The 18,072-nt window shown below is 46.8% G+C and overlaps 1 protein-coding gene across 1 annotated transcript in view; it reads right to left on the reverse strand.

Annotated features, from left to right (window-relative positions):
- Positions 1-18,072, reverse strand: part of LOC149367243 (uncharacterized) — a 47,081-nt gene that overhangs the window by 16,951 nt on the left and 12,058 nt on the right. The window contains exon 5 of the mRNA XM_089573422.1: positions 8,371-8,422. Within this exon, the coding sequence (XP_089429548.1) occupies positions 8,371-8,422 (52 nt within the window). The remainder of the gene's footprint in view (positions 1-8,370; positions 8,423-18,072) is intronic.

Below are 18,072 nucleotides of genomic sequence, written 5' to 3' on the forward strand. Positions count from 1 at the left end.
GGCCCAAGGTGCTGAACAGGGAGTGTTTTGCGAAGTAGCCCTCAATCGGATGGACAATGCTCAAACAGTCAAGGCTGAGTTTCGGGTCTCTGCTGAGAGCAAACAACGACGGGAGGCCAAGCCAAGTACCAGAAAAGGTTTCACAAAGAAATCTGATGCAGATGATCCTCCAGACTATGCCCCATGTGCATATTAGACAGAAGGTCAAGCAGTTAAATTTTTAAAACAAGATTTCTGGAAAAGCTTTTTTGACTTGTATAAGGAACATTTTCTCTGCAGTGAATAAATGCGTTGATTTGAAACTTCGATCAATAGTTTCTGAGTGATCATCGCAGAGTCTGAACCAAAAACTTATCTTTTTAATGAAAACATTTTTTATTTACTAATTTCTCCACCCCAAAGCCCCCCAGCTAGTATGTAAAACACAGAAAATTATATTTCAGGAATGCAATTAGCAAATTTATTTCTTTTAGTTCAGTCAAAACCTTGTGTTGCAAAGAAGATGTGAGAGGACTTTCGTCGCTCTAGAACAAATAGTGATTTTTTAAATGTTCCTTTACCAAAGTAAAAAAAATTGTTATAGTTTTTTCTATAAAATTTATGCTATTCAGTTGTTTTGTTCGCAGTTTCATGTGGAACAAGCAGAAACATACATAAATAAGTGTGCAAATTTTGAAGAGTTTGTATTGAGCATAAGTTGAGATCACGGTGTGGTTGAGATATATGCCAAAAACGATAAAGTCATGTCTCCAGGTACCATCCCCCCTTAAAGCAGGAGCATAAGTGTCCCCCCACCCTCATTTGTTAGTGCTTTTGTGTCGCATATTTGTCGTTGTAACCCATTCCAGTCTCCAATGCTTCGGCGATTGAGGGCAGGCGAAATAAATCAATAACGATATATATATAAGGTGGGCGTCCGGCGTGGCGTGTGCAGCGCAGTGAATGGGACAGAGGGACACTGGTCGAAGCAGGAGGGATGCAAAATGCTGATGCCAGTCAGGTAGAGGGACAGAGTAATGGAAAAGCAGAGAGGCTAACAAGCCAACGCCCGGCCTGCTGGACTCATCTTTAGCTATTAAGTGCTCATCTTTAACTATTAAAAAGCTGATTGCAATGCCATTAATATCGGTTTGCAAGAATTTTCCTGCTCGTACCCTTCTACTTCTCTTCCCTTGCTGCCAATGAAAATTGGACTTTGTTTAAAGAAATGTGGCTGGAATTAATGATTGCTCACCTACCAGAAATACCATTTCGGATCAACATTTCTAAGCCATGGTGTCATAGGGCACTGCGCTCACTTAGGAATAAAAAAGCGCTTTTTCAAAGCAATGAAACAATCTAGGTTCTCCTCAGCGAAGGAGCAACAGAAAAAATGGGAAAACAATACTGCCGTAAAGGGGAGAAAGGGACGAACACAGCGCTGAAATAGCTGGGATGAAACGGGACGGTTCAAGAACAGAATCCTTGTCTCAGGATTTCAAAACTGCTCGTTCATTTAAAATTGTTATTAAACTTTACCTTCTTCCAACTGTTTGTATTTAACGCGGTTTTCTTATTCCCTATTTGCTCGTTACGTTATATTTAAGGCCTTGTCCGCTGTGTAGTGGTTCATGCATTGCGTGCCTCATGCTTCAGTGGATGCATTCATTTCCCATTTTGCGTTGATGTTTCCTTTTAGACATTGCCCCACACTGTTGCTGCTGTAAACTTATATCTGTACTTATGTTTTTTTCTTTTTTTGCTTGGGGCCCGGGGCCACGTCAGACAGAATTTATTTGCCTTTAGCTCCGGGCTCCAGGTTTTTTGACAATCCGAAATAAAAATTCAATTCAATTCAATTCGGGCTGCGTCAGCATAGGAAGCAGTGAAGAGCATCCTGTGGTTTTTCGGCGCTTGTCAACATGTTATGTTCCCGGTTATTTGGAGGTTTATCACTGCCTTTTATGCCTGGAAGGCTGCACAAGACGGTGAGTACGGGAAGGTTCCCTCATAATTCACAGAAATGAAGTCAGCTGTATTGCAGTTCTCTGTTTCATGATTATGTGCTTTGCACTTTGCAGAGGTCAGTCATCCACGGCATGTCTGGTTACCATGGCCACACCGTTGGCACTTGAAGCACCTACGAAGGCTTGAAACATAGGAGTTGACTTTACAGCGGATGAATTCCGCATTGATGAATTCATGAAGTGTGCCGCAGTTGTATGTGAGAACAATATGTTTCGTTTTTATTTCCTAGTTGTTTCGCTTGATGGTGATTCGTCAAACTGCAATTACGCTTTGACTCTGGAGGCCTTCAAGGAGATCTGGCTCTGTTTCATTTAGGAGGACTCACTCAGAAGTCACTCCTTGGCAGCTGTTGAGGCCTGGGTGAGGTGATACCTGAGCATGTCTTTATACTGTCTATCATGTCTTTATATTGAGCAGCTTGCCGAACTGGGTTTTGTCTGATACTTCTAACAGCAAATTACCAGATCCTAGCTTTTTGGCTTTGTAGTTTGTTCCTATCAGTGCCTTCAGGGAATTTGGAACCAGAAAGACTGACAGGTCATTGACAGGCTTGGCCTCTGTGAGAGAACGTAAGACAAGAAACTTTGGAAAGTGTTCAGTTGGTACAACTTTGGTTCGGCTCCTTTTCGGGGGCCGATCAGGTTTTCTTGAAGAAGGCTTATCCATGCGACATGAATTAAATGACGGTTCCTCGTATGTCGCCTGTGCTTCACCGTCTTATACACAGCAAGGTCCCAGCGCTCCCCACCTGGTAGACAGTTGAGGGACTCGTGAGCCGGGGCTTGACCGTGGCCTTGACTGTCATTGCTCATTGTTTCTACCCTTCACCATACAACCCATTGCCACGGTGCGCATGACAGCTTTGGCATGAGAGCTGGCGTACGTGGTATCGCCAGGCTCATACACCTGATATCTCAAGGTACCCCTGCGGGGAAGAGACTGATTGTTTTTTCATTCATTTTTCCAAGGCGTTTTGTCGGGTAGCACATTGTAGTTTAATTTCCAAACTCTGTGCGTTACATATTGACTCCTTATATCACCATATATTTGAGATCGTCTTTCATTCCGCAAACAATTCAGCTGTATAAATAATTGCTTGTCGTCTCTCTCATTGTGTATCGTCCGGTGTTCCCCAGGGTAGTGTTCTGGCACTGTAATATTTCCAATATATATCAATGATCTGGCAACCCAAATTATTTCTTACATTCGGTTGTTTCCTAACGACTGTATTATCTCAGGTAAAATTTCTAATCCAGCCGATCATCTTGCTCTGCAGAAAGATCTCGACCATACAAGCAACTGGTGTTCTAAGTGGCTAATGACAGTTAACACTGTTAAGCCTAAATTAATGACTTTAAGCTTTACGCTGTCAAATTCCTCTTTCACGTACTCGCTCAATAGTCACCGAGTCACAACAGCCTCTACATACAAATATCTCGGCATTCACCTCACTGAAAACCTTTCTTGGTAGACACACATTAATAAAGTAACAGCTAAGGCTTCATGAACCCTTGGATACTTAAAACTAATCTTCACTGTGCGCTTTACGATTACGTACCTGATGAAATGGAGAAAGCGAGATGCTTCAAGCATCATTTCATGTACATTTTCAGCGTACCCACCTCTAATGCTCCTATACAACCAGTCGAATATTGTTTGCTGAATATGCCCGATATAGCTGTATCTTACGATGGTGTATTGAAATTATTGTCTGAGTTAAAATCAGGTTCTGCCACTGGTCCAGTTGGTATTAAATTCCTTCTGTGAAAATCATGTGCACCTACTGTTGCAAAATTTTGTGTTATCAACATCGAAGGAACTACCTTCAGACTGGAAAACAGCCAGCGCTATCACGGTAGATAACAATGGCCTTCGGAGACTGGTTTCTAATTGCAGGTCAATCTCAATAACTAGCGTATGCTGCAAGACATTGGAAGATATAATATATTCCAGCATTTATCATCACTTAACAGAAAACAACTTCTTCAGTCGTTATCAGCGTGGCTTCAGGGGCAGCCTCTGCTGCGTGACGCAACTGATTGAATTTTCCCACGATCTCTTCATTTGATTCCGGCACAGAGATCGACTGCATCATGTTAGATTTCCGAAAGGCTTTTGATACTGTTCGCCATTTTTAATCAGTTTGAAACTTTCCTACCATGTCTTGCCACATGGTGTTCATGAATGGCTTGAACATTATCTCACAACTCGCACCCAAGAAGTAGTGATTAACGGATCCGAATCGGTCGCGGTCTCATCAGGCATCCAGCAGGGGTCCGTACTGGGACCACTTCTATTTTTAGTGTATAGCAATGATATAGGCTTAGACGTGACTTCTAGAATTAGATTTGCCGATGACTGAGTAATAGAGATAACATTCACGAAGACACCGTTGCCTTGAAAGCAGCCCTAGACCTATGTGGTCGAGGTCAAAAATGACCCAAAATTTTGCAGTGTTTTCATATACGGTTCAGTAGGAAACGATTACTCGTTAGGGGGTCAGAAATGTGGAAGCAAAATACCTGTGAGTTATATTTTCATAAATTTAACCTAGAATAGCCACGTTGATTACGTAACGCTAAAAGCTAGCGGAGTGCTCACCTTCTTTAGAAGAAACTTCTGGAAAGCATCGCGAGAAGTCAGAGGTGCCGCGTGTTCCGTATTTATCTGTCCCTGTTACGAAAAATTCTCGTGCGAAAACTTCTGGATTATGGGCTCAAACGCCGACTACAACGTAGCTTATGATAGTATTCGTCTTTCGGTAATTTAACATCAAAACTTGTCTGCATTTTCTGAAATTGGCGAAAAACTGCATTCGACTGCGGCAGAACTTTTCGTCCAGGCGGCTGATGACGAAGGATTGGACGAGCCTGATTAGGCTCTCCTCTCTCATGCCAGCCTTCCGGGAAGTGACTCTTTTGAGGAGTCGCATAGCGTTGGCCGCTTTTGCCGTGAGACGGGCGATGGTTTCGCCGTTTCTTCCGTGCTTTTCGATGACCATGCCTAGGATCCTGATTTTGCTGACCTCGGGGATCACGTTGCCGGATGCACACGCAGTGGCGCGAGCGCTAACCAACCGCGCCCCGGCAACACACCGTCCGACGTGGTTCGGAGCCAAGGACCGCATGACCGACTACAGCGAAATCACGAAGGCCTACCGCCTGGCTCGCAGGACTCTCCCACCCCCGCACCCGAGGCTGAGTCGAGCGGAGGCGGTACTACTGAGACAGCTCCAGACCGGATCGCTACCGAGCCCGGGTCTGATGCATCGCATGTACCCCGAGACCTACCCGACCGATACGTGTAGAGTCTGCCGGAGGGAGCCGGCAGATCACACGCACATCTTGTGGCACTGCATCAGAAATCCAAACGAAGCAAGATCAGGAACAATCCCGCCGCGGCTGGAGGCAGCCGCGAAGAGCAACGACCATGACCAACAGCTATGGGCCGTCCAGCAGGTCCTCGGGGCGCTCGAAAGGCAGGGACCCAGCGAGCCGGCAACGGCGAGCGGAGACCCGCGCCGAGTAACGGCAGCCTCGTAGACGACGTAGGCCCTCGTCGGGGCGTGCGAGCGCCCAATTGCAGGCACAAATAAAGTTTGCTCCAATCCAATCCAATCGTCCAGGCGAGCAAAGAAACCAGTTTGACAGGCTGCGTCATCTGGCGAGCGGTGAGGCAACCGATGTCACGGATTGGGGCGAAATGCACCTCGCGTGGTTTCTTCGAATGTGCGTGTCGTCTGCTCCTTGAAATTAATACGATCGGAAAGAGATATCATTCTTCTTTCTAAAAATAACACAGAACAATGTTTACAATAACATTCAAGACACTAATAAACGGGAGCTGGTAACTTCTGTTTTCCATCTTGTTTTCGGTGCCGTCTGTTTTCGATGGTTCGGTCCGGACGTTACGGGAGCTTCGTTTTAGCCCAGTGGTTTGTGTTCGTGCTGTGCCCCAGGGAACCACGCTGCTGCGCAAGATCGTAATAATCTCAACGAGCTGGCGACACGCACCTTCGAAGCCATTCCCGCCCCAAGCCGTGACATCGGTTGCCTCACCGCTCGCCAGATGGCGCAGCCTGTCAAACTGTCTTCTTTGCCAGCCTGGACGATAAGTTCTGCCGCAGTCGAATGCAGTTTTTCGCCGATCCCAGAAAATTCAGGCAAGTTTAGATGTTAAATTACTTATCGAAAGACGAAGACTATCATAAGCTACCTTGTGGTCATCGTTTTAGCCCATATAGTCCAGTAGTTTGCACAGGAGAATTTTTTCTGACACGGACAGATAAATACGGAACAGGCGGTACTTTCTCAATGTGCGCCCTATCGTAGAATATGCAGCCGGGGTCTGGGACTCTGACTCTGTAAACCTCGGCAATAGGTTGAAAACAATCCAAAGTAGTGGAGAACGATTTGTAATGAACTAGTATCAGGTTAGCACTAGCGTTACCACGGACACACTTGCAGTCCTTTGTACAGTAGCTAGATGTTCCCTATTAAATCAAATTGACCGGAATCGTATGGCCATCAACAGCTACGTTTTCTCAAAACCACCTAATTTCATGTAACAAAGACAAGGCTATAACAGAAAATTGTGAGAAGTCATGTGCCAAACATAATTATACCAGTCATTTTTCCTTCCTCACAGCATTAACGATTGGAACAAACTGCCTCAGACCATGGTGTCTACAAGTGATGAGGAATTTAGCGATGCGTAGAGGCGATATCTTTGCGGTAGTGCATGGTCATAAACTCTAACTTTATAATGCATTCTACACTGTATTCTTCTTTTGCTTTTTCCTCTGTAAAAAAGATTTTTTGCTTGTCTCGGAACTTGATTCTCTACTGTTTGTTGCTCTTTTTGTGTTTTTATGCTTTAGTTCGAATGATCCTTTGCTCATTTAACCACTGTTCGCTTTTTTATTTTATGTGACATCCCCCTAAAACAGTGCCCACCGGTGATTTGCAGTACCGTAATGAATAAGGATAAATAAATATGTCTCCACCTGTATCACATTGACAGTCGTCGTTATGTGTCGCCCTTGCTTATCACATTTAACCACAACTACAAAGTGTAACTATATTCGCTGACGTTACCTTCATCGTTCATAACTTTTCCTTTCCAAGCATCACTAGAACAAACTTCCCGATGCCTCTGCATCCATTAAAGCCACGATGAGTTTGTATCCAAACTGAAACCTTTTTGGCAGACGTGGCACCTTTGTCGCAGTGTTTGCTTCAGCATTTGTTTTTTATTACCTTTTTTCTTCATGTATTGTATTAAGGCGGAAGCCTTTAATGCCTCATCGTTGTAAGCAGAAGTTGTCGACAGAAAATGTCACGCTTTTCAATTGGTCGAAACGGTCGTGACGTCACAGTGCGCGAATTTCAAACGGGGCCAATTGTACTTTGGCTACTAACCATGCAACCAATTACAGGGATTGTATAGTGATTCTCCAAGTTAGTGGGACTTACTTAACCAATTAGCCTAATTAACCTTCCTAGTCAGACCAGATAAATAAATAAAACCGAGTAGGAAATTGGCCGAGCTCGGGAATCGAACCCCGGTCTACGGAGTGCGAGACGAGCACGCTACCACTGCGCCATGCCAGCTCGATGGCTTGGATTGAACAAAGGTGCGTTTAGTGAATACGGTGTCTTCGTTCACTCCCATCTTCCTCCCTTCCCGTTACGGCGAGGTTTAAGTGACCACCGAGATATGACACACTGATACATTTGCTTTCCTCAAAAACCAATTTACCGACGAGTACGGCGTGCAACCTTTCCTCAAAAAGCGTTGCATTCAAAGGGCAACGCATTGCGCCGAACGGGTGGTGGCGTTCCGTGGACCGCCTGGCAGCGCTACAACAGGCTGTCGCGTTCCACATCTAAAGGCGAAGCTAAAGCGTCATTAATTGGCAGTTAATTCATGCACCAACAGAATGTGAAGTGAACAATCGCGCAGCAGAATGCAGCACTCCGGCTTTCGCCTTTCACCACTTTAGCCGCTAAAGTTCCTCGTAATTTTACTCTCCCAATATGTAACGCCCGCAAAAGTCGTCGCGGTACACCTCAACCGCACGCGTCTGTTTGCACACGCAACGGGCGTGGGTTAATAGTTCATAGCGGAATGAACACAAATTCGCGGGCATGGATAGAAGCAGATGTAGGCTTGGTTTTAGGTTTATTGGGGTTTAACGTCCCAAAGCAGCCCAGGCTATGAGGGACGCGGAGATGTAGGCGTCAATTGCAATACTGCCTTTAAATCGACACATGGCGGCATGCATTGGCGCTTAGCAAGGTTACAGAGGTGTATTGGGTCGGACCGGCAATTAACGCTTAATATGAACAAAAGCAAACTTACGATTTAATGCTGGCATAGTAAACTCGACGCTTGCATAGGTGTTGAATTTGGCCTGAAAAATGCAGAGATATATCACTTATAGCCGCTTTCACGCGAGCTTGGCTGATGCTACTTTTTTTTTTTTTTTTTGCTCAAATAGCGCACAGCACTTAAACGAAGGCGCACTACGCTGGGCTTCGTACGTAAAAAAAAGACTCGAGAGCTTTCATTTTCTTTCTTGCCTTCAGTGCTTTCATGCTTGGCAGGTGTATATCTTTTGCGAAGATGTCTGCCGCGATGTTGAGCGCGGCGGCATGCGAAAGCTTCATTGTCAAACATAGCATCATCGCAACTAAAGGTGGCACGTGAGTGACGCCAGCGGCGCTCTCATTTGGTCATCTTATCTGTAGTCGGATACAACTTACGTCTGCAGTGATGCTCCGCCACATTCAGCCTCTGCGCACAGAATTCCTCCACGACGAAAAAGTAGTCCACTGCTTAAACGTGTCTTGTTACCAAAACAAGAAGCTTAGCACAACAAAAAAATATGAGCTCTACAATTTTGATGTGAGGATTGTTTGTTATGGCCAAATATTAAAAAGCTGATTTCGTTTACTGTTCCGATTGGGCAACGGAGTAGTACAAGATTCCGCGGAACGCGCCCCAGTGCTAGCAACTGCTGTTTTTTGTTGTTGTTTTTTTTTAAGTTGTATCCTACTATAGGCCATGCGAAGGTGCTGGCTTCGCGCCAACTCTGAAACTGGAAATTATTTTTTGAGGAAAGGAAATGGCGCACTGCCGCAAATCTCAGTGGACACCTGCACCATATGGCATCTGCCAACGATATCACGCGGTCACTGTGAATAACCGGCCAACGCAGGAGGCGTGGGTGGCAGTTCTGACCAGCTTGGACGAAACGAGTCAAAAGGAACTCATTGAAAGAGCCCGGACAGCAGCCTACGCCAGTGAGGTTCCGGACTGAGAGCTCCAAGCACTGCTACTACCTCCTAAACAATTTCATTAAAATATTTTCCCCACCACGCCCCACGAATCGCGCCATACGGGAGGGATAAAGGAGGCAGTGAAAGAAGAGGGGCCCAAGTGGGGGGCTCCGGAATGACTTCGACCACCTGGGGATCCTTACGATACTGGCGCCTTTTGCGTTTCGCCTCCTTCGGGAACCCAGGAACTCCGCCTCAGTAGCCGAGGGCCCTAACTGCTGAGCCAGCGCGCGGCTACTACCACCTGTCTCTCCATTGTTGTGTCTTTGTGCTTTGCGACTTCGTACTATGCGCTCACCCTGGTGTCGTGAATAATGTAGAGATGCTCTGAAAGGTGTGTTGTAGCCACCACGGAATTGTAAGGTCTAGAATTAGTCTAGACTTTGTTAAAGATCAGGTAGCATGGTCGGCCGGAGAGGGAATGAGGGAGGTCGGAGACGAGGATGTGAGAAAGACAAGGAGAGAAAAACTTTATACAGCTAATTTACATTATGTACAAAGTAAGGAGCTCGATGACAAGACGCTCAATTCTGAAACGCTGCATGAGGAGAGCACATGATGAGACCTGGAGATGAGAGCCCTCGGCTGTACTCGCTGCCGAGTTTTTAGTCTTCTCTTTCCCTAGGTTCCCTAGATGGGGGCCGGGCCTGCCGAGGAAGGAAGTTCACTGTGGCACCAATCACACACACACTCTCCTGAGGGATCACGCTACAGTCACGTGTTGGGAGAAGGAGAAAGATGCCATCCACATCGCGCAGACGCTGGAATGCCCACGAGCGGCGTTCCCGCGCATTTCATGCGTTCGAACGTGCGTTCGCACGCGGTGTAGGGGAGACGCTCGCTCAAAACTTCATCCTGGCAGACGGACGCGGCTTCCGTGGGTAATCCGCCTCCTCTATTTTTTTGATGCCCGGCAGAAAGGCTGCGCCTGACGCCGCTAGCCCTCTCCTGTCGCCCTCACCCATTCTCCTGCTTTCGCCGCTCGTGGCGCTGGCAGCTGACACTACTCGGCGACTCGGCTGCCGTCCCACCGCACTGCACGTTAGCGTGGTTCGCCCAAGGCTTCGCGTTCGCGCCTTGTTTACGGCGACAGCTGAACGCCTGCTTTTACACCTTGGTTCTCCCGATGATCAGCTTTCATCATGCGCGTTACTGCTGTGTGCCTATGTGTACGTCAAGTACCAGGAAGAAAGACCCAGGAGTTTCCTTTCACGAAATCCCTGCTGATCTCGAGCTCCGCTCAGCAGGGATCTCGAGTTGGCTATTTTCATCCATGACCTGCATGTGAACCTTGACTGTAACCTACAAACTGACGCAATATTCCTGGACTTCGCGAAAGCATTTGACAAAGTACCCCACAAACGCTTACCTAACATATTACAGTGTATAAGCGAATTCCTGGCTAACCGCACCCAGTTTGTTAACGTTAATAATCAAGCCTCTAGCTCTGTTCCTGTAACATCAGGTGTCCCGCAAGGATCAGTCCTTGGTCCGCTATTATCTTTAATATACACTAATGACCTTCCAACGCATGTCTCTTGTAACGTCCGTATTTTTGCCGATGACTGTGTCATCTATCGCACTATCAACAACGCCTCTGATCAGTTCGCCCTCCAGAATGACTTAATCAGCGTACAGGACTGGTGTAACAACTGGCTCATGGAACTAAACCCCAATAAATGCAAACTCGTGTCATTTCACCGAAAACGTAATCCTGTCCTCTTCTCCTACAAAATCTCGCACGTCACGGTAGAATTAGCTCAGACTTACAAATACCTCGCAGTAACATTGTCCAATGTTCTAACCTGGAACGCGCATGTCACTAAAATCATATCATCCGCTAACAGAAGCCTTGGATTCTTAAAACGACATCTACGTCATGCGCCACAGAACCTAAAATTGATTGCCTACAAATCACTTGTTCGTTCGAAATTAGAATACGCCTCTGGTATTTGGAGCCCTAACCAAAATTATCTAATAAATTCCCTAGAATCAGTGCAAAATCGAGCCACAAGATTCATACATTCGTGCTATTCATATAATGTCAGTATATCAGCACTAAAAGCAGAGGCAGGCTTAACATCCCTGGCTTGTAGGCGTCGTATTACTAGTATGTGCTTGTTTCACAAATTTTATTTCAGCTCACTTCGTCGTCCTCCCTACATCGATCCGCCGGCACGCATTTCCCTCCGCATTGGTCATCCCCTTCAAGTAGCCCGGCCATGTATGCGTACAACTACATTTGCATCCTCATTCTTTCCACGCTCAGCCAAGGACTGGAACAGCCTGCCACACGACATCGCCGCAATCACCTGCCCATCAACATTTGCGAACTGTTTAACTGCTACCTTTAACAGCGAATAATATTTGTATTTTACGTTTTTTCTTTGTTTATTCAATCTGATTTTTCAATGTAACCCACCCCTTAAGTAATACCCCCAATCCTGGGGGCCTTTAAGGTAATAAAGTGAAGTGAAGTGAAGTGAAGTGAAAACAACGGCAGAGCTAGTGAATGAGCCAGTTTAAACCCAGTCGTAAAATCCGCCTGCTTGCGACATATAAGAGTAATGCAAAGTTTTTGTATTCGATAAACCAAAACGTAGCGTGGGAATTCAACCGATTCAGTAACCTGCACAGCAAGCGTGCAGCGCGGGTGCTGGGCCGGTCATCCAGGGCTTGGCCGGCGATAGTGTCAGCTGGTGGCGCCGCACTGCGGCAACGGTGCGAAGCGCGGCGTCCCGCGAGCTCTCATTGTTCGGCGCACGATCTGACCGGCATCTAAAAATAGAGAAGGCGCAGACGGACGCGGCTTCCGTGGGTAATCCAGGCGTTGACCCAACGTGCCTTTCGGGGCTAGTCGGCGTTCCGCTGCAGCCACGCCGTTTTCTTCCACACGACGAAGGCGAAACGTAAGAACTTGAAGAGGGACCGGAAGAAATTCGCAAAGCGGAAGCTCATTAACCAGTTAGCGGTAAGGAGGAAAGTGGTGGAATTCTGGATATTACTGCAGAACATCTCTTCGGCTCTAACTGAGGAAGGCGATCTTAATACTCAAATAATGAACGATAATCTCGCAACCATCATTACTGACTGCGCCGTAGAAGTCGGCGGTACGATGGATCGACAGGGTATCGGCAAGATATCTCAGGACACGAAAGACCTGATTAAGAAACGCCCAAGTGTGCAGACAGAACAGAACAGAACTGGGAGAGCTGTCAAAGTTATTCAATAAGAGCGAAGTAGCCGACATAAGGGGGATAATGTAGAGAACCGAGGATGCTCTAAAGAACGGAGGTAGCCTAAAAGCGATGAATATTAAACTAGGCATAAGTAGAAATCAGCTATATGCACTGAGAGACAAAGAGGCCAGTGCCATTAGCAATATGGATGAGGTAGTTAAAGTAGCCGAAGAATTCTACACAAATCTATACAGTATCCAATGTAAGGAGAATGTTAATGAGAAAGGCAGTAGCGCACAGCAATAGGACACCCCGCCAGTAAAGAAAGAGGACGCAAAGAAAGCCTTAGGAGCAATGCGAAAGGGAAAAGCAGCTGGTGAGGATCAGGTAACAGCACATCTCTTAAAGGACGGAAGGGATATTGTGCTTGAAAAAGTAGACAACCTGCATACGCGATTCCTTATGACTTCTAGCGTACCAGAAGCTTAGAACAACGATAATATTTGCTTAACTGATAAGAAAGGACACGTCAAGGACTTGAAAAATTACAGACCGATCAGCGTACTGCCCGTTGAGTACAAGGTCACGGGAACCTTAAAGTCAAGAGAACCTTGTAATTCAATCAACCAAATGATCAGGCTACTCGATCAGGATACTCGACAACAGACCATATTAACACTATTAATCAAGTGATAGAGAAATGCGCAAAGATAATGAACACCTATCAAATAGCCGTCATTGATTACGAGAAAGCATTTGAGTCAGTGAAAACCTCTGGACTCATGCACGCATTGCCGAATCAGGGTGCGGTAGAAGTTCATATGAAAATACTGGAGGATATCTATAGTACAACCACTCCAGAGCTGCCTTAGTCCTTCATAAAGTCAGCAATGAAATTCAAATAAGGAAGGGTGACAGGCAGGGAGACACTATCTCGCCGATGCTATTCACCGCCTGTTTCAAGGTGTTCCGAGGCTTAGGTTCTGAACATTTGGGGACTAGAGTTAATGGAGAATACCTAGGCAATTTTCGGTCCGTTGATGACATTCCGTCGTCAAGTCACTCAGGAGATGAAGTGCAAGAATTATCAGTGAGATAGGCACGCCGAGCAGAACGGTGGGTCTAGAAATTAACATGCAGAAAACCAAAAGAATGTTTAACAGGCTGGCAAGGACACAGCAGTTCACATTTGCTAGCGAGGTGCAGAAAGTAGTAAGGGAATATGACTACTTAAGGCAGGTGGCAACCGCTGATGCGGATCATGCGAGGGAAATGACTAGAAGGATAAGAATGAGGCGGAGCGCCTATGCCAGGTTCTCTCAAATCGTGAATGGCAGTTTGCCAATATCCCACAAGAGAAAAGTCTACAACAGCTGTATCTTACCGGTACTCACCTGTGGGGCAGAAATGAGGAGGTTAACAAAGAGGGTTCAGCTTAAGTTAAGGACAACGCAGCGAGCTATGGAAAGAAAAATGATAGGTGTAACGTTAAGAGATCGGAAGCGGGCGGAGTGGGTGAGGAAACAAAACGCGGATTAATGACTTCCTAGTCGATATCAACAGGAGTAAATCGGGTTGGCCAGGGCAGGTAATGTGAAGGCAAGATAACCGCTGGTCCTTAAGATTAACAGAGTGCGTTCCAAGAGAAGGCAAGCGTTGCAGGGGCCGGGAGAAAGTTAGATGGTCGGATGAGATTAAGAAATTTACGGGGATAGGGTGGCTGCAGCTGGCAACGGTCGGGGTTAATTGCAGAAAAATGCGAGAGACCTTTGCCTTAAAGGGGTGTTGTCAGGCTGATGATGGTTATCTCCAAGGAAATCTGCTTGTGACGATCGCTCAGGGCTGCGTTTTTTATTCACCGGTCTCTAACCACGTTTCGGACTTCCGCCCGCTTTCAGTCGTAAGTTACCATTCCTTTCAGCCCGGAGAACGCCGCCACATTTTGCGCCTCGATGTGTCAGTGATGCAGGAGCCGCGCACTTCGCTAGAAATTCAGAAGGCGGTAAAGATGTTGCTTTATTTATTTATTTACTTGAATTACCCACGAGGACAAGGAAAATAAAGAGGAGAATGGTTACAAGAACCATTACAAGAACAAGAATTACAAGCATGAATGTTTCTTTGTTATGCATTATTAGCTGAAATGACTTAGAAGCTTTGTTACATTTCCAGTTATAGAATGTTACCTAAGGCACTGCGAAAACGCCAATGATCAATAGAGGTGTGCGATCCAGGAAGGCGGTTCCTGTCCTGTGAAGTACGCGAAATGAATGATTGGGAAACCGCATTTTTCCTCTGTTTCTTCTTTCACTCCTACCTTCATCCCTTCCCATGCGGCGCGGTTCAGGTGTCCGCCGAGATATGTGAGACAGATACTGCGCCATTTCCTTTCCTCAAAAACCAATCTACCAATTTAAATCGCATTTACATATAGGGCGCGGTCAGGGGGCACTTGACGACGACAGAAGTATGTCTCTAACTGACAGCATGATCTTTCTGTCCAACTGTTCTCAGGTTTACGGCTTGCGGTGCAACATTTCTGAGGTGTAGAGAAATTATAGTGCGCATCCTTCGGGACATCAAGAGCTCGGGACATTAAGAGCTCCACCTAGCCGTTAGCCTATGTATGCCTCGGCCTTGACGTGATATGTCTAATGGCATATTCTGATGAAAAACACAGAAACGCGACAAGTCAAATTGCTCTCCATTGCCTGAAAGCACCTGTTTAGGAATACCAGTGCCGTGCAAATACGTTTTTGAACTTGTTTACGACATCGACGCCAGCAGTCACTGCAATGCGAGCGACTTCTGGATATTAAAACAACTAATCAACTAACGGATAGGTTGCACCACTGATTTGGCAGTGGTCGATGTCGAGCTTCGGCCAGGGCAGCTTCGACGCACCAGTGTTCGCGCTTCTGGAACCAATGATTCGGGCTTGTGGAACTTACAGCGCTCATGGCGATATGTCACTAACTTTTCTGCTCCCGAGCTTAGTCATCGAAAAAGACATTTCATAAAAAGCGGACACTCGGCAAAATTTGGCCCCAAAGATTTGGCCCCAATTTGGCCCAATGCTCACGGATGAGCATTCCTGCCCGCCGATGAGTGGCGCCACCAGCGTAGGTGCGCGCCCGGGCAGTGGGGCAGAACGAAACTTGTAGAGCGCGTGTGAGAGTGCGGAGTCTTTTGTAATGCCCTGTGACTGCGTGTTTGTGCTTCTCTGTTGTATTTCACGCGGAACTTCGCCGGTTTCTGATGACGCCAAGGTGAGAAAAATTTTTTGGGCGACCTACGCTTGATTTCAAGCAGTTTAGGCTGACCCCGCCGGCCGTGCTTGAATTACGCAGTTAATAAACGGCTGCCCACGCTTTGTGGCCTGCCGGCTTTTGCGGTGCCGTTCTTGGCATTCCTGGGGCCCGATTCTTGATATTCACATTCGCCTGTCTGCGCCATGTTGCTTCTCTGATTGGCTCTCAGAAGTGTCAATCACCGTCAACGTGTGTGTCAATCCACGTCAGTTACAGGTGCACTTTTCGCGTTGATGTTAAAGAGATGTGGCATTGAAAATAGATTCTTAGAATCGCTATTCTTGGTGCCATGCAGGTAAATAGAAGTAATTATGAAGGGCAAAAGAAGCTAGAAGTGATAGGTACGAGAACCCTTACGCTCGCCAATATGGAGAAAATAGCTGCATACTAGGAATGGCAGCTACCTAAAATCGGATCGGGTGGAAGAATGTCACGTGAAACGCAGTATACGCACACATTTTGGAGTAATGCCAAATGGACATTTAATTAGGTATACAATGTGCCGCCGTTGCCAAAAATGGGTGCGATTCACCGCCATAATTCCGCCCAGCCGAAAAGTTCCGGAATCATGGAAATGAGTGAATAGAACGCTGATTTTTACGTTGTTAGGTCCCTGCAGTTTAACAGGCATTCATTTGAAGCCTAAATGAAGGTTATAATTTTTTTATTCCCCAATGCAATGAAACGGTGTCATAAGGGCAAATCTAAAGTAAGCAAGGGTTGAGAGCATCAATAGTGAGGGTGTAAATGTGCAGCCGCATAGAGGCGCTAACTGCACTCCCGTTTGCAAGTGCTGACGCAAGGTCTTTGATGCCGTTTGCCTGTCACGAGTCCCTGTAGATGCACCGCCGCAAGACGACGACGGCGGCGCCTTCGAGCTGTCAGTTCTACTACTTTTGAACCGCAGCCACTCTCGGATGCCGACCTCCATCGCCTCATCGAGTATTTAGAAAGCAAGGCTTCATCACCACCCGCCTCGTTAAAGCGGGGATTTTCCTTGTTCTGCGTGGAGAATGATGTCCTCGTGAAGAAAAACTTCGCACCGAACAAAAGCATTTACATCCTTGTCGTATCAACAAGTATTTGCGATGAAGTGCTGCAGGCATCACACGAAGAACCGACAGCAAGAAATCTCGGGTTTTCTCGCATCCTCTTCCGCATTCAAGGCAAGTATTACTGGCCATGTCCTTCAGCTGATGTCTCGCGTTATGACAAAATGTGCCGAGATTGTCATCTACATAAGAACCCCCCCCCCCCCCCCCCCCCCAGCAGGATTCCTGAACACCATTAAACTCCCGTCAAGGCCCTTCCAGTAGATCGGCATGGACCTGCTATGCCCTTTGCCGAAGTCAACTTCTGAATACAAGTGAATCATCCTAGCCACCGACTACCTCACCCGCTGAGTCCAAGCAAAAGCCGTGCCGAACGAAGGAGCAGCGGTAGTCGCCAATTTTTTCCTGGAATGCATACTTCTGCAACACGGCGCCCTTAAAGGCCTAATCACGGACAGAGGAACAGCGTTCACTGGGGACCTGAAGCAAATCATTCTACGCTACAGTCAAACAAGCCACTGGAGCATAACTGCTAACCACCCGCATACCAAGAGCTTTACTAGTTTAGTTTAATTTATTGGGGTTTAACGTCCCAAAGCGACTCACGCTATGAGGGACGCCGTAGTGGAGGGCTCCGGAAATTTTGACCACTTGGGGTTCTTTAACGTTCACCGACATCGCACAGTACACGGGCCTCTAGAATTTCACCTCCATCGAAATTCGGCCGCCGCGGCCGGGATCGAACCGCATCTTTCGGGTCAGGAGCCGAGCGCCGTAACCACTGAGCCACCCCGGCGGGGCCAAGAGCCTTACTGAGCGCCTGACCAAGACCATAGCAAATATGGTTGCCATGTACGCCGCTACCGAACATGAGACTTGGGACGTCGTCCCACCTTAAGGCGTCTCTGTTAACAACACCATAGTGCAAGAGACCGCTCAGACGACGCCTTTTAGGCTTTTTCATTACAGGAAGGCCACGACCATGTTCGATGTCATGCGTTCCAACGAATGCTCACGCCACGAAGCCTTGGCGCGATCTCAACGCCATGTTACCGCCGTTGCCACCAGAGTGCATACTACTGATGTAAAAAAACGAGGGCCTGACAGTTTCAGTCATAGCACTCGCTTCGTATGCGTGACAACAAAACAGCACACCCCGAGTGGATTCCTAAAGAGGTGT

Source organism: Amblyomma mixtum, chromosome 1, assembly GCF_055824585.1.
Source record: "Amblyomma mixtum isolate Tamu chromosome 1, ASM5582458v1, whole genome shotgun sequence".
Classification (NCBI taxonomy): Eukaryota; Metazoa; Arthropoda; class Arachnida; order Ixodida; family Ixodidae; genus Amblyomma; species Amblyomma mixtum.